General features: G+C 41.8%; 1 protein-coding gene across 1 annotated transcript in view; it reads right to left on the bottom strand.

The window, feature by feature from the left end:
* Positions 1-23,636, bottom strand: part of LOC140361281 (ceramide synthase-like) — an 86,183-nt gene that overhangs the window by 31,009 nt on the left and 31,538 nt on the right. Inside the window, exon 2 of the mRNA XM_072447042.1 lies at positions 5,985-6,071. Within this exon, the coding sequence (XP_072303143.1) occupies positions 5,985-6,071 (87 nt within the window). The remainder of the gene's footprint in view (positions 1-5,984; positions 6,072-23,636) is intronic.

The raw sequence follows: 23,636 nt of genomic DNA on the forward strand, positions 1-23,636 counted from the left end.
GGTAACAGCGTGTGGCGTCTTCAAAATGGCAGTAAAAACCAACCCATGAATTGATCAAATACTAAATTAGTTGACAATATTTTCAATTAGTTGCGTTTAATTGATTAGCTTGTTGTAGCCCTAGACTGCAGTTTGTGCCGTGATCAGCCTCAGTGTAAATTGAACAGGCACAGAAAGAATACCACAGTCATGATAGGTCGAAACTAGGGTCCTGCGTTACAAAATGGGCTCTCCTTTTGTTCATTAAGGAAGGTTGTGTGAGGTTGAGGACAAACTCATCCTCCTGGGCTAATATTAAAGCACAACACAGCTGCCGTCTTAACTTTTCTATTGATGGCATTAGAATGCTCACTGCTCAGGATGACATGTGAAACACTAATCCAAAGCAACTACGGGACAAAGTTCAGACTTTGGAATGGATTTGGAAACATTCAGCTAGCCATCTAACACTTAGCCTCCAACCTCATCCTGCTGGTGGTGGTGGATTTCCAGGAAGTTCGTGCACTTCAGCGATATCTTGACTTTATTCTGGTTTCATTAATGCTTAACAAGTTGGGGTGACTGTAACAGCGCTGAGGGAAACTGGAAACTCTTTTTAAACAGAGCACCACGTTTTACCTTGAATTTGCAGCCCGGTTTGTTCGTAGGTCTTGTTACACTACAATGTATATTATGTATATGTAATAAACAACTGAGCCTAATTTAGCATGTCAGTGCATGGAATGAGTCGGCTTGGATCCAAGAAGATACAAGTAGATTTGAAACAAGTGAATATGGTAATTGCAACTGCAGTTATACTTGATCAACATGTCCTCAATCAACATTACTTAAGCTTTTTCTTGGTCCATCTGTTTATAACGATGTGTTGTTTGGTAGAAAAGTCTATTTGTTGAGTCTGGGGAAGGTGGTCTCGCATTGAGCTAGCACAGCGTTTGAGAAGGAGACAACCCCAAACAGCCTTAGTGATGTGGAAGCAGATCTTATCTAACTTCTGCCCTCTACTTGTCTCCATGGAGATGTGATTGCTTTTCCAGGAATGTTCCATGGAATGTCATTAAACAGATCTATCTCTATGAAGACAAGACCCAGAACAGACTAGAAGACCTTTAACTATACCTTGAATAGCATTCAGCGTGTATTTGGTCTAGTGTCAGTAATAGTTATCATACATTTTCTCTTTCAAATTGCCATGTACATTTTAGGTCATTGGCCCTGCCCTAGTTGTGATGAGATTACATCATTATAACAAGGTAAAAGAGTCAAGAAAGTCAAGTCAAGTGATCACAGCAGTGTCAATGTAAACAAAAGACAGTGGTGCTTTAACAGGATCACGTAAAGGCTAACCAAAGGAACCAAAGCCTCGATGGAGAGCGCTTTAGTAAATGAGGTCAGGGAGGCTAAATGGAGTGACAGATTGTGCCGCCGAGTATTAGCGTATTGGTGGTTGGAATCAGGAGCGTGCAAGAGCGTCTGAGTGTGTGTGTGTGTGTGTGTGTGTGTGTGTGTGATAAGCTGTGTGTGTGTCACGGGGGGGGCTGAAAAACTGAGCAACCAGCCCTAAGCTGCGTGTGTGTGGGAAGGGGGGGAAGGAGGAGCAAGAGGAGCAGGGGGAGCAGGGGGAGCAGGAGGAGCAGGGGGAGGGGAAGATTAGCAACTGCCCCGGTCACAGCGCTGACTCAGGATTAGTTTACTGTGGTCACACTGAGCGCAGGCACGGGGTTGCTCTGGTATGCTAACACACAGGCTAGCACGCCGGGGGGGAACAGGAAGGAAGTGCTCGTGCCAGTGCAGGCTGCGGAGGGGAAAGGCCAGAGGATGTGATCCCAATGCACAGACGTATAAATGGCGCCGCTTTTGTGGAAACGTGGTCCTTGGTATTACCTAATCAAGCAAAGTTGGAATTGTTCCATATTTAGCCATTTGCTTTTTGTGACATATTCAAATGTATTTGAAATGGAATATTCCACCTGGTCATGTTATACTCTCTAGAATACAACCATATCCAATTTCAATTCAGATTAATGCAGTTTTATGTAGCACAACACCAATACTTTAGTATGTTTGTGTGTGTTTTAAGGTCAGACAGATGGGTTTGACCGACATCGTCCATCAGTCAAAATGTCGCTGATTTGCGCCAATAATTTGGATTCATCTAACTGCAAACTCTTTAAATGTTTTTAACTCTTTTCTGCAGCACTTGACATTTCCTTGTAATGTAAAGTTCAATAGAAATAAAATGTACTATAAAAATAATAAAGATCATTATTAATATTATTATTATTAATAATAATAATAACTGGCCCCAATACACATTGTTACCCACTTCAGCCGCTCGTATAGACATACTATAGCTCAATCCATAATCCACACATCTACTTTTGATCGCCAGGCAAAAGTCTCTAGATTGTGTTTGCCCAAATCTGCCATTGGGGCAAACACACTTTTATTCCAGCCAAATTCAGTTTTGACCACTTGGAATACCTCGTTCTGAAGCCCAGAGCCACCATTATTCAGTCGAGTTTATTTTATAATCCAACATCATCCGCATGCATTCAAAATTTAAAAAAATATATCTATAATGTGGCGTTTAATGCTAAATAACAGTTTAAAACAAAGTAAATGTTGGAGGATTATTTGTAATCGCAAGTCTAAGTGCCCTCACATCCATAATCCATATCAGGCTTTGGTGTTCATGACGCCATAATGCACCTAAATGCAGCACCGGAGTTCCACTTTGCCCACTCCGACTGGGGCCGCGCTGGATTGAAATGTTCTGAACTAAGCAGAAGATGGATGGATGGGTGTGACATTAACAAATGGATAAAAAAGAAGTGTTTCGTTGTAGAAAAAGATTCAGTTGTAGTTACACTGTTTCAACTCTCATCCAAGAGTCATTCTCAATCTGCGGCTAAAATCTGAGAACGCAGACATTTATCCTCCTCTGGGCTGTGTAAGCCCCGCCTACCGGAGGCAAATAATGTGTTGAAGTGTCATAAAGGTAATTTTTGTTAGTTTTCCAGTGAAACTCATGGATGTCTTGTGTCTCAGGCTCTTTGGGTCAGTGAAATCAATCTCAGAAATCTGTGCCAATTAGTTTGCCAGGTCGGTCCAATTAAAGGAAAAACTACTTAAGAAGGACGGTCCACATTATTAAGCAGACCACCATTTTATAGCAATATGGGAAAAGAAAAAGGATCTCTCTAGTTCCGAAAAGCGTGACATAGTTAAATGCCTTTGACAAGGCATGAAAAACTGAGATATTTCATGAAAACTTGATCATCGTACTATTAAGAGATTTGTAGCTGATTCAGAGCACACACAGACTAATGCAGATAAAAGGCACAATGAGGAACGTTTCTGACAGACAAATACATCTGACTAAGAGAGCAGCTGCTAAAATGCCATTACAAAGCCGCAAACAGGAATTTGAAGCTGCTGGTGCCTCTGGAGTCCCAAAAAAAAAATGATGTAGATCCTCCAGAGGCTCGCAGTTCTGCATAAACCTTCTATTCGACCCTTAACCAATGCTCACGAGCAGAAACGGCTCCAGTGGGGCCAGAAATACATGAAGACTCATTTTCAAAAAGTCCTGTTCACTGATGAGTGCCGTGGAACCCAGGATGATCCAGATGGATGGAGTGGTGGATGGTTGGTTGATGGCCACCATGTCCTAATAAGGCTGCGACCTCAGCAAGGAGGAGGCGGAGTCATGTTTTGGGCCAGAATCATGGGGAGAGAGATGGTTGAAGGTGTGAAAATGACCTCAGTCAATTATGTTGAGTTTCTGACTGACCACTTTCTTCCATGGTTCAAAATGAAGAACTGTGCTCTCCAGAACAAAATCATCTTCATGCAGGACAATGCACCATCTCATGCTGCAAAGAACACCTCTGCATCACTGGCTTCTATAGACGTCTATGCAACACTGGAATTTACCCATTGTGGGGATTATCTTATAAAAGAAGAGAAACTCATGGTGTGGCCCCCATCCTCCCCTGACCTCAACCCTATTGAGAACCTTTGAAACATCCTCAAGTAAAAGATCTATGGGGGCGAGAGACCGTTCACATCCAAACAGCAGCTCTGGAGGCTCTGATCCTGCAAAGACATCAAGCAGAAACTCTCCACAAACTCAAACGTTCAATGGATGTAAGAATTGTGTAGTTCCTGTCAAACAAGAGGTCCTATGTTCACTTGACCTGTTCAGATGTTTTGATGGAAATAGCTTTTGATTTGAGTAAATAGGACCATTTTCCGTTCTTTACAACAATAACACGGTTTGACACGCTCCTGTACATAATCATTTTGAATTGTGCTCTAAAGTTTGATGACTTGAAAATGATAATGACTGTCATGTCAGATGACTTCCTGACGGAGGCAGTGCGTGCGGCTGGGGAAGAATGTCTCAGACACTTGGACTATTAGCACAGGTGCTCCACAGGGCTGTGTACTTTCTCCCCTGCTGCACCTCCAGCCACGACTCTGTTAAACGAATTAAGATTGCGGCTGACGACACCCTCATCGGGCTCATCTTGGACGGGGATGAGTCTGTCTACAGGAGGTGGAGCGGCTGGTGTCCTGGTGCAGCGGTAACAACCTGGAGTTCAACGCCCAGAAGACAGTGGAGATGATCGTGGACTTCAGGAAAGTCACAGCCCCCGAGGCACCTGCGGTTTATTGTCAGGTGTGGCCCGTATATGGACGGTATGTATAAGTTCTATTTTCTTCATAAATATTTTGTGCACGGAGCGCGGTATAGCCCGAAAAGTACAGTAATCAACAACTCACTGCACTGTTCACTTTCTGCACATCTGTAAATTGAACTGGAAATTTTTGTTCATAGTAAGCCTATTATCACCTTTATCTTTTAGTAGATTTAAATTGTATTTCTTCAATGCATGCGCTTTTTGATTTTATATATGTTGTTTTATTGTTGTTCGTTGTTTTATGTTCCACCGAATCACCAAAGCAAGTTTGTGAATTCTGTTCTATTGTCGATGGCAATAAACCTCTGACTCTGATGTAAACTATTGACTAAATCAGAGAATATGTGGGTGTAATCCCTCATTCGTCCAGGCGTGTTCCATAGTAGAAAATGCTTCAGTTGTTTCATCTGGACTCAGTTAGAAAAAATAGACGTTTCGACTCTCATCCAAGAGTCATTGTCAATAAAATAATTTAGGTCGAGAACTCTGTCTTTTCTGAAGATTAGCAGGAGAAAAGATGGTTTGAAAGAGGAGTTAAGGAAGCTATTTTTGTTAAAAAAGAAAAACCTTCTTTAAACAGAAACGGAGGGCTAAGGTTCAATCTTCCTGTAGTCTACAATGGTATTCTGAACCCCTGGAGAGGTAGAGGACCAGGACCAGGACATTTAGATGTTAATCAGGTACTCAGGGTGAGCCAGGGTCTCACAAAGACAAAGGGGAGACTAATAGCCCATTAAAGGGTTGAATAGGCTCGGTAGATACCAAGAGGGTAAGTTTCTTTTGAAACAAACAACTCTTTCCTCTTCAGGAGGCTCCGCCCAATGGGCTGGACTTACCACAGAACAGTATAAATATCGGAGTTCTCGATCTAAATTCTTTTATTGACAATGACTCTTGGATGAGAGTCGAAACGTCTATTTTTTCTAACTTAGTCCAGATGACTACAGCTGAAGCTTTTTCTACTATAAATCAGAGAAAAATATAATTTGTATAGAATTTTGAATGCAGTGTACTTTTTAGAGGGAAGACTGAATTGGGTTTACTTTTTTATGCTTCTAAAACTCTAATGAATGTCCTTTTTTAGTTCTCACGGTTGTATTGTGGTGTGTGTAATCATCAGTATCAAATAACCAATAAGTTCCGACATTTAGGCTTTCTTCTAAATGTGAATGATGAGGGCGTTGAACAGCACATATTGTACCAGAAGAATGAGACTAATGAATGATTGTAGGTTTTGTTTGTATAGTTCCAGTGATGTGATGTGTGTAGAGAAATTACCTGTCCTGGATGACATTGTTCCAACAGGACGCCACGACAACCACTCCCGCGGCGGTGGCCATGAGCGCGTGGATCGAGGACACCAGTCTGTCAACAGAGACACACCAGTGAGACAAAACTGCTGGAGACATAACACATGGAGGTCACAGTGGGAGTGATAGCAGAGGGATACATATTTGTAACCTAACCCTTCGGCTGGTCACCGCCACGCCCAAAAGATACCGGCAGGTATTAAGATCACCGCGCTCGCGAAAAGCACCATGGCACTCGCACGGCGGCCTTAAGATCACCAATACCATATTTAAGCACTTCTCGCTCGCGCCGCCCACAGCGCCCGCACAGTTTGTCCCACCGCTTGACCCACTTCAATCTCAGCCCAGCTTGAACACTGGAAAAGAGACGATTAGTAACAGTTTTTGAAGAAAGTGCACTGTGACTACAGTTGTAATTTTAGCATGTTCTCCTGTAAGAGCTGCTACAGTCTAATAACGAATATAAATGGCCACAACAAAGTTAAATATTAAGTTTGTACCTAAAATAAGTAAACAGCAGTAGAAAACCAGATAAAGGGCATTTTTATCAATGATTCAGACTTTGAGATCACACAACTGATTCTCTTTCTCTACTTTGCTCATAATTTGCTAATAAACTAGCTAAACTCTGCACAGTCAGAGCAACAACTGATAAACTGTATGCATAGATAATTAGTAGTTATTAGTGTTCGATGCTGCTGCAGTAAGATCTGAGGGATTCTGAAGCCAGTCCCCTGCAGTATCAACATTAGCCCACAAAAAACATAAATGATGAATAATCCTGAGGATTTGGGCTGGTACATCGACCCATCGACCACATTTTGGTCAAAGCCTTGTTAAGTCATTGTTGACAGTCCAAACCGTTTTATTTTAGATATTAGTTAGCGTGTAAACGGACATCTGAGCTAAAAGCAAACATAGTTGAGATTTCTGATGTCCCCAAAACACTAATGATCAAAAAATGAATGAATGAACTAATGAAAAAGAATATATCAATGTTTTTAGCATTATTTCAACAACAATATTCAGCTGATATTTTCACAATGCATCAGAAATGTGCTAAAATGTGCCTGTAAATGTTTTGGTTGCAAAATTAGTCACAAAGGCCAAAAATATCAAGATGTATTCAGTAGATAATATCAAATATCAAGATTACAGAAGACATTTCTGTCTCTTTTTGGTGTATTTGATGTACTTAAATTGATAGAGAATACTCGATATTCCTATTTAGCTTTCAAAACAACAATAGCAACATTAACTATTTTATGATCTATCGCCCACCTTCAAACTAAACTTTTTTAGTTTCTAAAGTTGCTGCATGAATGTGTTTGAATGTAACATAAGATATGCAGAATAATCCAAATGAACAGTAAAATGGACTTTGATGGTCTTCAGGTGAGCTAAAGCAGAACCATGCTAATGCTGCTCCTGGGATTAGCAGTGCTCAGGCTAAAAACAGAGCTGTGATATAGGAGAGCCGGCCATCCCCAAATACACTAACGGGGCCCCCCCATTTACACATACTGGACACAACTATGTCTTCTCAACTATGTCTTCACAAATCCAAATACTAGATGAAGGGACAGCACCAACAGAAGAGGAACTATATAAAGAGACATTAGTAATAGTATTTAACCTGTGTTTGAACATAGAGCTGCGGTCAATCTGACCATTTCACTAAAAAGCATATTGTCACAGAAGATCACAATTTTATCACCATATCGCCATTTCTATTTTGATGCTAAAAAATGATCTATATTCTATGTCAATTTTAATATTACAATCAATAAATAAACCAAAAATCCAAAACTAATAAATTCTAAAACTTACTCACTCATTTGAGCAAGTATTGATATGAAAAACACACAAGGCAACAAAGGACCTCTCCTGAACAGATTTAAAAGGATATTGAACATTGTAAGAACTAGTAAAAGACCACATGGTATCTTGATTTGTCCTACAAAGGGGAAATTCTAGTGCTGCAACGCACAGTTCAAGAGAGACAGGCATTTCAAATTACTGTATTTTCCAGACTATACGTGGCACCTTTTTTCATAGTTTGGCTGGGGTGCGACTTATATGTGATATTATTCGTTATTTTCACACTGGCAACCCTGAAAGTCACATGTTGATTATTTTCACCCTGACAACCACAAGAGGGCGCTCTAGGCTCTAAGTGACGCAGAAGAAGAATCTGCACTTCCTCTGGAGTTTGTGGAGTTGTTTAGAAGTGACACAGAGGAAGAAGAATTCAATGGATTTAGTGATTTGGGGTAAAACTGATGCTTTGGTAAACTTGTTAGCATGTTAGCTTGTTAGCATATTCTGTATGCTATAGTTATCGGAATAACTGTTCATATGTTACGCTAACATACCAGACACTAGGGCTGTGTTCATGCGGGTCAGTGAGTCACAAGATGGAGGAAGGCGGAAACAGGTTGTTGTCACCACCAGCCAAATTTAAGGGAAAAATATGGGGACATTTTTTTTTTTTTTTTCAAAACACCCGGCAGCCAGGAGTTGGAGGCGAGCCACACAGTATGCAAATACTGCCGCTATAAAGTGAAGTATAGCAGAAACACGACAAATCTTCGCCTTCACATGACGAGACATCATCCAGAAACGCCGCTTTCAACAGAGCAACAGGGAGCCTCTACTACACAGTCAACCATAAGTGACACTTTCAAGACAAAATACCCTTCGTCATCACCCAGGGCTCAGAAAATCACATTGTTGCTTTTGGCTCACATATAAAGACTTGTGCCCATATAGTGTAGTCAAGAATGAGGGATTCAGGGAGCTTTTGGAGGCATGTGAGCCCCGGTACACAACACCCACTCGTCGCTACATCACTGAAACAGCCATGCCACAATTATATGGTGAAGTTAAGGACCTCGTCATACATTACAATGACATGCCACTATCTTTCTCCGGAGTGGGAGATGGTGTCAAACGTTCTCCAGACCAGAGTGATGTTCCAAAGCCACACCGGGTCAAATGTGGTGGATTTGCTGCTTGAAGTTCTGGACGAATGGGGGCTTAAAGACAAGGACCCTGTGTTAGTAACAGACAACGCCGCCAACATGACAATAGCAGCGGATATCGCCAAACTTTTGCACGTAAGATGCTTTGCGCATACGTTAAATCTGGCCGCTCATCGGGCTCTCAAGACCCCGGCAGTCTCCAGACTTTTGGGAAGGATCTATCAGATGTGTGTCTTGTTTTAGAAAGAGCCCGACCGTAAGCCACGTCCTGCCGGAAAAGCAGAAGCTGCTCACTCTTCCTCAACACAAACTCATGACTGACGTACAAACACGATGGAATAGTGCTGTTGAGATGCTCGAGCGCTTCGTGGAGCAGCAGTCAGCTGTGTGCGCCGCGCTACTCTCGGCCGAAGTGAGAAGAAACGTGAAGGAGCTGTGGACCTTTATCAAAAGCTGACCTCGTTTGTGCAGAAGATGCTGCTGCAGCCCTACGACATCTTAGAGTCGCCACGCTCGTCATGTTGGAAGAAAAAACACCAACTGTGTCTGTAGTGGCCCCCTTAATCTCACAACTGTGCCAAGGAGCAGCAGTAAGAAGCTCTGACTCGGCCGTTACACGAGACATAAAAAAGGCAGTTAGAGAAGACCTAGCAAAGAGGTACCCGGACAAAAGATTTTTGCAACTGGCCTCAGGGTTCAGAATAAGCAGTATTGCATCGCAAAATGCGACGCAATTTCTCTCAAATGCGATGCATTCGTCAGAAAAAAGTGTTTCTGTATCGCAGCTTTTGCTATACAAAAATGTGTGTTCAAATGTGTAACCAAAGCGCCTAAAAGTACTGATCACTCGTCAATTGATCGTCAATAACGGCCTGACACATGTAGGACGCTGTGTTGACCTGACGAGTCCCGCTGCTGTCTCAGATCAGAGTCTGAAAGTGGGAGGAGCCACAGTGCGGTAAAGTTAGCGTCACAGATTCAGACTTCCGAGGTCAATAGCTCCTAAACACAAAAGTCTTTTCAGATCATTCACAGCCAAAATATTCATATTTACACTGCCAAGTTACTACAACCTTGTTTTTAACAATCAGATGCGTATTTTGGGCGCAGAGAATTACACTGATCCAAATGTGCAGAGCCGAGACGAGTGCTTAGGGACCGTCATCAAATAGAAAAACAAAAATGGAATGGAACGTCAAATCGAGCTGTACAATTTGAGTAACACATAAAATACACCATGATGGACGCCACAGTAACATTTATTTTTGCATCAGAAGCTTAATACATATTTTTTTGTGAGTGTAAAGACAATTAATATGTAAATGAGACTCATGCAACTAGTCATCTGATTGATGATGATATGGAAGAAAGTTGTAAATGAGGCCATCTGACTTTGTGTTGATTAATTTGTTCAACAACTAATTTTATTTGCAAGTTTTCTTTTTTCTTTTTTTTATGTCAAAAGTGTTTAAAAGTCAATTTGTTAAGAGTTTTCTTTAATAGAATGTTTACAAATACATTTTAAATAAATAATCGTGTTATATCAATGGAAAATATTGATTGTTAGTCACTTTTGTGTTTTGCTATGCAATTATCAAATTGCTATACAAATTTGGAAAAAATAACGGATTGTTTAGCAGCTGCTGCACAAGTGAAAATCCTTCATCTGAGCCCTGGGCCTCTGCTCTCGATCCTCTCGATCTTTTAATCAGAGGAGGAGCAAGATGACAGGATATCCGGTGACGTCATTTCCGGTGAGTGTGTCGCGTTTTCAGAGCTGTTCGTTCTTAGAGCCTTTTACCGATTAATCCACGAATTATACACACTATTTACGCATCATATACACGAAAGTGAACGTTTGATTTCTCCGCAAACAATCCGGAGCCTCAAGCCGCTCGCTTTTCAGTATTTCGTGGATTAAAAAGCCCTCCTCACTTTCTAGCTCCAGCCTGAACTAGCCTAGCGTAGCCTAGCCGCTAGCGTCATGGCTGGATCTACCTTTACCTGTTTGAGCTGTCATATGTCGAGTCAGAACCCTGGCTCCTTCTCTGATGATAGGTGCGTGAAGTGCAGTGTAGTGGTAGTTTTGGAGGCCAGGGTTACGGAGTTAGAAGCGCGGATCCGCTGTTTAGAGGAGCTAAAGTCCAGTTATAGTTCGGTTTTAGCGCGAGGGCTACCGGACCGCGCTGCAGGGCGTAGCATTAGCATTAGCAGTAGCAGTAAGGCCGAGCTCAGCCCCTCAGCGTCTCCCGTGCAGCCGGGACTAGACCAGGAACAGAATAGGGACCATTTTGTGACAGTTCGGAGGGGACAAGGCGCTAAACGCCGAACCTCAGAGCGCCGTGAGCTTCACGTCTATAATAGGTTTTCTCCCCTCAGCGATCACACGCCCGCTGAACACACGAGAGAAACTCTTGTAATCGGGAGTTCTATTGTTAGAGACGTGAAGCTGCCAGCTGCTAGCGTTAGGTGTTACCCGGGGGCCAGAATGGGTGACATCGAAGGAAACCTTAGGATCTTAAAGCGGAGTAGGACCCGTTTCCGGCGAGTCGTGGTTCACGCAGGCGGTAACGACGCCCGTCGGAGACAATCAGAGGTGCTCAAAGTTCAAGTAGCCGCGGTGTGTGACCTAGCGAAGTCGATGTCGGACACTGTAATATTTTCTGGTCCCCTGCCCAATCGGATCAATGCTGAATTGTACAGCCGTCTCTCAGCATTCAACAACTGGTTATCCAGATGGTGCCCTCAAAACAACGTTGTCTTTATTGATAACTGGAGTGCGTTTTGGGGAAAGCCCGGGCTCATACGCAGGGATGGCATCCATCCGACTTCGGAGGGTACATCCCTATTAGTTCGGAATTTGACCGATAGTCTTAGTCGTGTTAAGTGACCATCTAGGGATGAGCCCCGGGCGCAGAGCAGCAGTTTAAGACGCTCCTCTGTCGCCGAACTCTCGCCCGTTCTGTTACCTGTGAAGTGTTCAGATTCAAGACAGATAGAGACTGTGTGTGTCCCTCGTGTCCCTCGTGTCCCTCGTACAAATAATGCCAAAAAGTCACATCTCAGAAAAAATATTTCAGGCGTCAGACCAAATAACTTAAGGAAAATAACAATCACAAATGACACAAATACACAAATGAATAAACACGTAAAATGTGGACTGCTAAACATTAGAGCAATTTCCTCCAAATCGCTCTTAGTTAATGAATTAATTAGTGACTATAACATAGATCTTCTAGCTCTAACTGAAACGTGGCTTCAACAAGACGACTACGTCAGACTAAATGAGTCCACCCCACCCACCCATGTTAACCCCACCCACCCATGTTAACCCCACCCACCCATGTTAACCCCACCCATGTTAACCCCACCCACCCATGTTAACTTTCAGACTGCCAGGAGCACAGGCCGAGGTGGTGGTGTGGCAGTGATCTCACACTCAAGCCTACTCATGAGCCCTAAAACTAACAATGCATTTCACTCATTTGAAAGCCTTATGCTGTCGATCACATGTCCAAATATGAAAAACCAAAAAGGAGTTTTGTTCATAGTTATCTACCGACCTCCTGGTCCTACTCAGAGTTTTTAACAGTTTTCTGACTTTATATCAAACTTAGTGTTAGCCTGGGATAAAATAGTTATAGTTGGAGACTTTAATATCCACGTGAACATGAGTGATGACGCTCTCAGTAATGCCTTCAGCGCCTTGTTAGACAGCATTGGTTTCACTCAGAATGTAAATAAACCGACTCACACTCACAAGAACACTCTGGATCTTGTCCTAACGTATGGAACAGAGATTAGTGACCTCATTGTCCTCCCTCAAAACCCTATATTGTCAGATCATTTCCTAATTACCTTTCAGTTTATTCTTAAAGATCATCCAGTCCCACAAAATAAAGTTATAATGAAAAGGACAATATCTGAAAAATCTATCTCAAAATTCAAAGAAATAATAGAGCCAATATTCAGTGACATGTCATGTGATCCTGCTGAGAACAGCTTTAGTCCCAGTTTAAGTGATCAATGTGTCGACTTGACCATGAATTCTCTGAAGTCTGCTCTTGACGTTGTCGCGCCGTTAAAACAGAAGGTCATTAGGCCAAAGCGCGCCTCCCCATGGTACAACCAAGAACTGCGTTCACATAAACAAAAAGTTAGAAAGTTAGAGGGATTATTTCGTCGCTCTCACACCGAAGAATCCCTAAAAGCATGGAACAGTTGCCTGCTGTCCTATAAGCAGGCTCTGCGTAAGGCCCAAACCAGATATTATTCAAATCTAATAGAAGTCAACAAAAGTAACACTAAATTCCTTTTCAGCACTGTAGCTAGGCTAACAAACTGTCACAGTGCAGTAGAGCCCTCAATCCCAGCTACACTTAGCTCTGATGATTTCCTCCTATTTTTTAATAATAAAATAAAAACAATCAGAGATAAATTAGATGAAATTACCCCCGCTATTAGCCCTGAACTAGCCCAAGCTGTAAATCTAACGTCCCATATAAATCCACCTGTAAACCTAGAAAGGTTCACAGCTGCTGATCAAGCAGAGATAACTTCAGCCATTATGTCCTCTAAAAGCTCAACTTGTGTCCTAGACCCCATTCCAAGCAGACTCCTCAAAGACATTCTTCCCCTAATTATAGACCCTATTCTTAATATAATAAATACTTCACTCGAAAGTGGCTATGTTCCACAGTCCTTCAAACATGCAGTCATTAAACCTCTTCTGAAAAAGCCTAATCTAGATCCCGACCTATTGGTAAACTACAGACCTATTTCAAATCTTCCCTTCGTCTCTAAAATCCTTGAAAAAGTTGTAGTAAAACAGCTTTGTCGCCACCTGCAGGACAATAACTTATTTGAAGTTTTCCAGTCAGGGTTCAGAGCCCACCACAGCACTGAAACTGCACTAGTTAAAGTCACAAATGATTTGTTATTAGCCGCTGACGATGGACTGGTCTCAATCCTGGTTCTGTTGGACCTCAGCGCAGCGTTTGACACCATCGACCACAACATTCTACTGCAGAGGTTAGAATGTGATGTAGGTGTTGGAGGAACAGCCCTCAGCTGGTTTAAATCCTATCTATCTGATAGGTTCCAATTTGTTAATGTAAACCAGAGCTCCTCACCAAGCTCTAAAGTAATTTACGGTGTGCCACAGGGTTCGGTACTCGGTCCAATTCTGTTTACTCTTTATATGCTACCATTAGGCAACATTATCAGAAAGCATGGCATTAACTTCCACTGCTATGCAGATGACACTCAGCTGTATTTATCAATGAAACCTGATCAGAGCGATCAAGAAGGAGATAAAAACCTGGATGACACTAAACTACCTGCTTCTTAACCCTGAAAAAACCAAGGTCATTGTGCTTGGCCCTAAGCATCTACGAGACGCTCTATCTGAGCAGATAGTCACACTGGACAATGTCAGTGTAGCCTCCAGTTCTACTGTAAGAAACCTTGGAGTCTTATTTAACCAGGAGCTCTCATTTAAAGCTCATATAAACCAAGCTTGTAAAACAGCCTATTTCCATTTGCGCAACATCGCCAAAATCAGAAGAATCCTGCCTAAAAGTGATGCCGAAAAACTTATCCATGCATTTGTAACGACTAGATTAGACTACTGTAACTCCCTGCTTGCAGCGTGTCCTAAAAGCTCCATAAAAAGCTTTCAACTGGTTCAAAATGCAGCAGCAAGATTACTAACAGGAACAAAAAGAAGAGAGCACATTACGCCAGTGCTGAAGTCTCTTCACTGGCTCCCCGTCGAGTCTAGAATCAAATTCAAAATTCTACTCTTGACCTACAAAGCCATAAATGACATGGCCCCATCCTACCTCAAAGATGCTATAGAACCATATCATCCAAACAGAGCTCTTCGCTCTCAGAATGCTGGCCTTCTGGTGGTGCCAAGAGTCTCTAAAAGTACTGTAGGAGGTAGAGCGTTTAGCTACCAAGCTCCTGTGTTATGGAATCAGCTCCCGACCCATGTTAAATATGCTGACACAGTCTCTTCATTTAAGTCCAGGCTTAAAACGTTCCTCTTCGAAATCGCTTATGGTCAGAGTAGTTAGGAACAGAAACATAAACCCACAGCTTCAGCTACGCTGCCCTAGAAGTAACTATGCTGGGGGAAGTATGACAGCTTGAGCACTATCCTCTTCTTCTTCTGACTACTTATGCTATCAAACAATATTTATTTTTTGATTCCACTTGCAAACTGTTCACCGCCTTCTTTTCTTTCTCTCACTCCTGAGGACCTGTGGACCCAGATGCCCCTCCCCTGGTGAAGTGGTCCCTGCCCTGTGTGGACGGTCCCTCATCTGCCTGAAGAGTGGCTCCAGTTCGCCTCAGTCGGTCCCTCATCTGCCTGAAGAGTGGCTCCAGTTCGCCTCAGTCGGTCCCTCATCTGCCTGAAGAGTGGCTCCAGTTCGCCTCAGTCGGTCCCTCATCTGCCTGAAGAGTGGGTCCAGTTCGCCTCAGTCGGTCCCTCGTCTGCCTGAAGAGTGGGTCCAGCTCGCCTCCGACGGTCCCTCTTCTGCCTGAAGAGTGGGTCCAGCTCGACTCAGACGGTCCCTCTTCTGCCTGAAGAGTGGGTCCAGCTCGACTCAGACGGTCCCTCTTCTGCCTGAAGAGTGGGTCCAGCTCGACTCAGACGGTCCCTCTTCTGCCTGAAGAGTGGGTCCAGCTCCAGTCTCCTTGTGTCCGTCTGTCCGTCTGTGAGAGTCGGAGCTCTCCTTCACTGGAACTCCTCCAGGTTTCTACGCTTTTTTCCCAAAGAGGTTTTTTTGTAGTTTTTCCTGGCCGAGAAGGAGAGTCTAAGGACAGAGGACCCTGGGACATCGTCCCTCGCCACCACAGACATTGTCTGACTTCATCGCCACCACAGACATTGTTGATTCATTTCTCCCTGTGGCCCTCAGAGGCAACTGTTGTTGTGATTTTGGGCCTTACCAAATTAAATTGATTTGATTTGATTTGATTTGACACCTTTGCTACCGTGGCAACAGAAGCAAAAGGATGTCAGAGGTGAGAGGATTATTTTTGTGAAAGTTTTAATTCTTCTTTTGCTGCTCCTATAACAGCTGCTTCTCATATTATTCCTGACACTATTAATATTTGGATTAGTCACTGAGTAAACTGCTTCTACTACTACTACTACTACTACTACTACTACTACTATAATTACTACTACTACTATAATTACTACTACTACTACTACTATAATTACTACTACTACTATAATTACTACTACTACTATGATTACTACACTACTATAATTACTACTACTACTACTATAATAACCACTACTACTATAATTACTACTAGTACTATAATTACTACCACTACTATAATTACTACTACTACTATAATTACTACTACTACTATAATTACTACTACTACTATAATTACTACAGTACTATAATTACTACTACTACAATAATTACTACTACTATAATTACTACTAGTACTATAATTACTACTACTACTACTATAATTACTACTACTACTATAATTACTACTACTATAATTACTACTAGTACTATAATTACTACCACTACTATAATTACTACTACTATAATTACTACTACTACTATAATTACTACTACTACTATAATTACTACTACTACTACTACTATAATTACTACTACTACTATAATTACTACTACTATAATTACTACTAGTACTATAATTACTACCACTACTATAATTACTACTACTATAATTACTACTACTATAATTACTACTACTACTATAATTACTACCACTACTATAATTACTAGTACTATAATTACCACTACTACTATAATTACTACCACTACTATAATTACTAGTACTATAATTACCACTACTACTATAATTACTACTACTACTATAATTACTACTGCTACTATAATTACTACCACTACTATAATTACTACTACTATAATTACTACTACTATAATTACTACCACTACTATAATTACTACACTACTATAATTACTAGTACTATAATTACTAATACTACTATAATTACTACTACTATAATTACTACTAGTACTATAATTACTACCACTACTATAATTACTACTACTATAATTACTACACTACTATAATTACTAGTACTATAATTACTACTACTACTATAATTACTACCACTACTATAATTACTACTACTACTATAATTACTACACAACTATAATTACTAGTACTATAATTACTACTACTACTATAATTACTACTACTATAATTACTACTAGTACTATAATTACTACCACTACTATAATTACTACTACTATAATTACTACTACTACTACTATAATTACTAGTACTATAATTACTACTACTACTATAATTACTACTACTATAATTACTACTACTACTATAATTACTACACTACTATAATTACTAGTACTATAATTACCACTACTACTATAATTACTACACTACTATAATTACCACTACTACTATAATTACCACTACTACTATAATTACTACTACTATTACTACTACTATAATTACTACTACTACTATAATTACTAGTACTACTATCATTACTACTACTATTACTACTACTATAATTACCACTACTACTATAATTACTAGTACTATTACTACTACTATAATTACCACTACTACTATAATTACTACTACTATTACTACTACTATAATTACCACTACTACTATAATTACCACTACTACTGTAATTACTACTACTACTATAATTACTAGTACTACTATTACTACTACTATAATTACCACTATTACTATAATTACTACCACTAATATAATTACTAGTACTACGAATAGAGCTGGGTTTCGATTCAAATTTCAAGAATCGATTCGATTTCGATTTTTACGTTTCAAAATAGTTTTTTTCCGATTTTCCCAGATTCCATCCGATTAGCTCCGATTTCGATTCGATCCGATTTCGATTTGATCCGGGGGTTAATGTTATTAAAAAATGAAAAATGTATTTGAAGCGTTCCCTTCACTTCATGATTGTGTAGAGAAGCAACATATTAAAACTAGTATTATATCAATATTAAACAGAGTATTGGTAGTTACTGATGCAACAGTCCAACAGTGGATTCTACTGCGACACGAACCACTGCATTATTATTATGCTTGAAAATAATTAAGAATTCACCCAAAAGCATTTTTATTTTCAAACTGCTCACACACTGCCAGTACTGAAACTGGAAGTATCAAATGTAAACGTTGAGCATTTTTCAAACTCACTAAGGACAATAAAAGATAAATATAGCCGCAAGCGGTAATGATCGGCCCTCGTCGCCACGCCGCAAGAGGAGGGGGCGCTAATGCGCCCCAATTGTCCTTTTAGTACGCCTACTGCTGAATCTGTGACGCTGTCACATCTTCTCCCCTTTGTTTTACCATCAAAAAGCTATTTTATTTTGAATTCTTGGCAAAATGTGCGGCTTTGCCGCACAGACACCGTGACTCTTTGAATAAAAATGTGGATAACTTTTGATGGTCCTGAAGATGAGTCTCACCAAATGTCAGGTTAATAGGGCTAACGCCCTGGGAGGAGTTTGTGAAAGTCTAAAGTGTAAACATGTTCTGGCGATTTCCCCATTGGAATAACATGGGAGGTTTTGGTCATCGCTACGGCAACGCCATAACAATTATGACATGGGTCTCATTGACTTTTTTGATGGGGCCAAAATTGAGTTTTGTGTCAAATTTCAGATAATTTCGCAAAACTAAACATTTAACCTCCATATAAAATCTGTAGGGGGCGCTGTGGCGCCAAATTAATTAATTTCACTTCAAGTAGGTTTAGGGCAAAGAGTTTAACAACTGATTCTAATTTGACGCAATTCGGACTTTATCTGCACAAACGGCAGAAATGTTAAATTTGGGAGATTTCTGAAATTCTAGCTACAGTTTGCGGCTTCGCCGCACAGAGACCGTGACAGGGTCAATGTCATTTGAATAACTTTTGATGTCCCACTCCTCAGTACCATTTTCACCAAATTTCAGCTTTTTAAAGCCAACGCCCTGGGAGGAGTTCGTAAAAGTACGACGTTTGGAAAAACTCCAGAGTCATGTTGAGCCATTTTTGAAGCAATATGGCCGACATTTGGTTGGGCGGACGGCGTTGCAGTGATAATATTTTTTACTTCTCTTGTCACCATCTACCTCTGCGCCAAATTTCATGATTCTACGATCAGATTTTTTTGGGTCATTTCCCATCTCTCAATGCATTTTTGGTACATTTGGAAAAGGGAAATAGCCAGAATGTAGAGAGGCACGATTTTTAGAGGTGTGCAAATTTTTGTGACTTTTCGTCAATGTCACTGGGTGAAAAATGGTCCCGAGAAGAAAGAAAGAAAGTGTCGTGGCAAAAATCTCTCGATAAGACAAAGAAGCAAGTTGTCTCGTTTCAAAAGTAAACTGTTTAATCTTGTGGCTGAATCAGAAAGAAACTTGCGTGGACTCGGCCATTCTCATCGAAGGCCGAGTCCACGCGTCTGTCTCTTCCCTGCTTCCCAAACTGTGTGTCTCCCAAATCCTCCCGTCCCACGTCTGTCCCCTGCCTTTAATCACAGATGGTCACATGACCACACACACACAGAAGGAGCAAATGGGACATCAAAGAAACAGTGGTTTCAGGAAGGAGACAGTACATAACTTTTGCATTAATTCAATTCACATGTCTATTAGTGTGAAACATAACGTGGGACTTCCAAGCCACTCCAGGAGGTCCAGACATGTAAATTTCCAGGCCAAAAGGGGTTGTCTGGCTGTTAGAACTAAATCTGATTAGAAATAGGATTGAAAGTTAAAAAGTAAAGGGCCAGATTATATTTTTTCCACAACAAAAGAAAGAAGAAAGAATAATATTCCGATGCGAAAACAATGTTTCCCATTTTTCAAATATCATAAACTATACATTTTTTCGGAAAGCGCGAGCGCTTTCCTACCTCATGGTGTGGCTCCATGGTCACTGACGGGTACTTTCGTCAATTTTGAGTGGGCTCCGCCCACTTTGTGTTTTTGGCCTTCTAAACAGTAATAATGTTCAATTTTTGCATTACATGTTTATATGCACGGAACATGCAAGAGATGGGGAACGTATTCGTGAGCTACTTAGCGCAAATGAGTGCTTTATAAGGGGATGATGTATGTATGGGTTAGGGTTAACCCTGTAATGTAAAGTGCTCGTTTAGTGCGCACTTTTGCACGGGCTTTGCCCGTTTACAACGGTAATGTTCCATTTTCCTACTACTAATTAGTCTGCACGGGGCGTGCGTGAGTGAAGGAGTGCGTTAGTGAGTGTTTGGAAGTGAGCGAGCGCTTCGCGCTCGATTTCGTGCGCACTACGTCTTACGGGACTAATAGGCCTCTCGCCAGCTTGTGGCGCTCGGGCCTAAAAATATAACCGTGTTTGTAGCTCAGGTGTCTTAAGTGTTACGCTAACGTTACCATCTCTGTCCGACGCCATGATTGTTTTCGAGTTATTTTTAGACCGAGCGCGCCTGCGTGACTTTAGTGACGCGGCGTGGGTAAAGGTTCACTGAGGGAAATGTAGAAAATAATTTTAATTTTTTAAAAATCGATCTTTGGACGTACGAATCGATAATCGGTCATTAATATGCGAATCGATTAAAAATCGGAAAATCGATTTTTTTTTCAACCCAGCTCTAACTACGAATATAATTACTACTACTATTAATAACTACTACTGCTGCTACTACTACGTACTGCTACTTTTTTTTACATATTTCTTTTTCAATTTCAGAAAACATCACACCTGGGGTGCACGGTGGCAAAGGCGGTTAGCGCTCTTGCCTCCCAAGAAGGAGATCATGGGTTCATTTCCCGGACCAGACCAACATCACATGATCTCTCTGGGTGGAGTCTGCATGTTCTCCCCGTGTTACCGTGGGTTCTCTCCGGGTTCTCCAGCTCCTCCCACCGTCCAAACACATGTATGTGTTAGGCAAAATTGGTGACTCTAAATTGGCCCTAGTGAATGAATGTGAGAGTGAACTGTCTGTAATGTCTATGTCTCTGTGTCAGCCCTGCGACAAGTTGGCCACTGTCCAGGGTGTACCCCGCCTAAGGCCCGAAGTCACTGGGATAAGCTCCAGTCACCCCGAAAGGGAATAAGCGGTAGAAAATGGATGGATGGATGGATGGAGTCCATCACACCAGTTCAAGATGAAGACTTGCCTGCAGATCCAGAAGTGGCTTCTACACCACCCTGCAAAAGAAAGGACTTTGCACTTGCTGATTTATTTGGAGAGACCTTTGCACTTCCAAAAGGTCTGGAGTCTCAGAAAATGATGCCACATGATCAGGCAATGAATGAAGTGAAGACATGAGATAACCCACTGATATTGTCAAAGTCACTTATCCTCTGATGTCAAACTAGAAATACTCTCTGCATTCCAGGTCCCAGTGTATCAGCAGAGCGAGTGTTCTCCACTGCTGGAGATATTGTGACCAGAGAAGCATCTTAAAACCAGAACATATAGATCAACTTCTGTTTCTGAACAAAAATCTGTCAAGGCGTCGTAATAAGCAATAGGCTTTTATTTGTTGTTTATGTTCATATTGCTGCTCTTGCCTTGATGGTTAGATTGTTTCATTGGCAGCTAAAGTGTCCTTGTTTCTTTTATAATATTCCTTTTCTACGGGTTTTTTGCAATGCAAAATGCATTAATTTAAGGTTGATTAATGCAGCCATTTATTTGTTATAGTTTCATTAAAGCAATGCCAGTTGTTCGGCGACTAACATGTACTATTAGAAGGCTAATTAAGATAGCAATGTTTACATTCATTTAAGTTACTGTTGTTATTTATTTTGTTCAGACCTTTCCAATTGTTTGGCAACTTTACTTGAATGTGTTTTTTGCATTAACTGTGTGGATAAACATGAAAATTCATGCATTTTCTTAATACCCATTTGGTAAATTTTAAGACCCTTTTTTCAAAAAAGTATCAGGATGCAGTAATGAGGGAATTGTATCGGGACATACATGTATCGGGATACATATCGTATCGCGACCCCTGTATTGGGATACGTATCGTATCGCGAGGGTCTTGGCAATACCCAGCCGTACCAGACACTTAAGGTGTGTTGAAGATTTTTTTGTATCACTGGAATTCGCCAGAATTATTTTAAAGCTGAAAATGTCGCGAAAACCGTTGAGAAATGTAACTAACACGAACGGAGAACGTCTCATTGACTGTTGAAGCCCGACGCGGTTACTGCGGGTCACTGCGGGTCACTGGCAGAATCAAAAAATGGCGACAACAACATGTGTGTTCAGTGTGTCAGTGACAGATCGGTCGAAGCGTGGCGTGATGTGCTGGTGGCGTGATGTGCTGGTGGCGTGATGTGCTGGTGGCGTGATGTGCTGGTGGCGTGATGAGCTGGTGGCGTGATGTGCTGGTGGCGTGATGTGCTGGTGGCGTGATGTGCTGGAGGCGTGATGTGCTGGAGGCGTGATGTGTTGGTGGCGTGATTTGCTGTGCTAGTGGCGTGATGTGCTGGTGGCGTGATGTGCTGGTGGCGTGATGTGTTGGTGGCGTGATGTGCTGGTGGCGTGATGTGTTGGTGGCGTGATGTGCTGGTGGCGTGATGTGCTGGTGGCGTGATGTGCTGGAGGCGTGATGTGTTGGTGGCGTGATGAGCTGGTGGCGTGATGTGCTGGTGGCGTGATGTGCTGGTGGCGTGATGTGCTGGTGGCGTGATGAGCTGGTGGCGTGATGTGCTGGTGGCGTGATGTGCTGGAGGCGTGATGTGCTGGTGGCGTGATGTGCTGGTGGCGTGATGTGCTAGTGGCGTGATGTGCTGGTGGCGTGATGTGTTGGTGGCGTGATGAGCTGGTGGCGTGATGTGCTGGTGGCGTGATGTGCTGGAGGCGTGATGTGCTGGTGGCGTGATGTGCTGGTGGCGTGATGTGTTGGTGGCGTGATTTGCTGTGCTGGTGGCGTGATGTGCTGGTGGCGTGATGTGCTGGTGGCGTGATGTGCTGGTGGCGTGATGTGCTGGTGGCGTGATGTGCTGGTGGCGTGATGTGCTGGTGGCGTGATGTGCTGGTGGCGTGATATGCTGGTGGCGTGATGTGTTGGTGGCGTGATTTGCTGTGCTAGTGGCGTGATGTGCTGGTGGCGTGATGTGCTGGTGGCGTGATGTGCTGGTGGCGTGATGTGCTGGTGGCGTGATGTGCTGGTGGCGTGATGTGCTGGAGGCGTGATGTGCTGGTGGCGTGATGTGCTGGTGGCTAATCATTAATTGGGTGGATTTTATTTACAAATTTGAATTTTTTTATGCCTTCAAAGTAAAAAAAATTAAAAGAATTTACCTACCTACCAAGTGGGTCGGGTTACAGCAAACAGCCTTGTCTGTGCGTCATGTAGCTGAAGGTGTTACGTTAGCATACGTAAACCTATTCACCATGTTCTCTAATCTGTTATGATAGATATATATTTCTTCTCTATTATGCATTTCTTATACTCCGGTATTGGGGCCTCACAACAATACACGATACACGGCTTACGATACGATAATATCACGATTTTGCGATACATGCGATAATCTGTATATTGCTAATGATATTCTACAATATATCATCATTTTTTAAAGAACCCAATACAAAATGTTTCTTTGT

Source organism: Eucyclogobius newberryi, unplaced genomic scaffold (assembly GCF_026437365.1).
Source record: "Eucyclogobius newberryi isolate DKJ021-1_F unplaced genomic scaffold, fEucNew1.0.hap1 SCAF_15, whole genome shotgun sequence".
Lineage (NCBI taxonomy): Eukaryota > Metazoa > Chordata > Actinopteri > Gobiiformes > Gobiidae > Eucyclogobius > Eucyclogobius newberryi.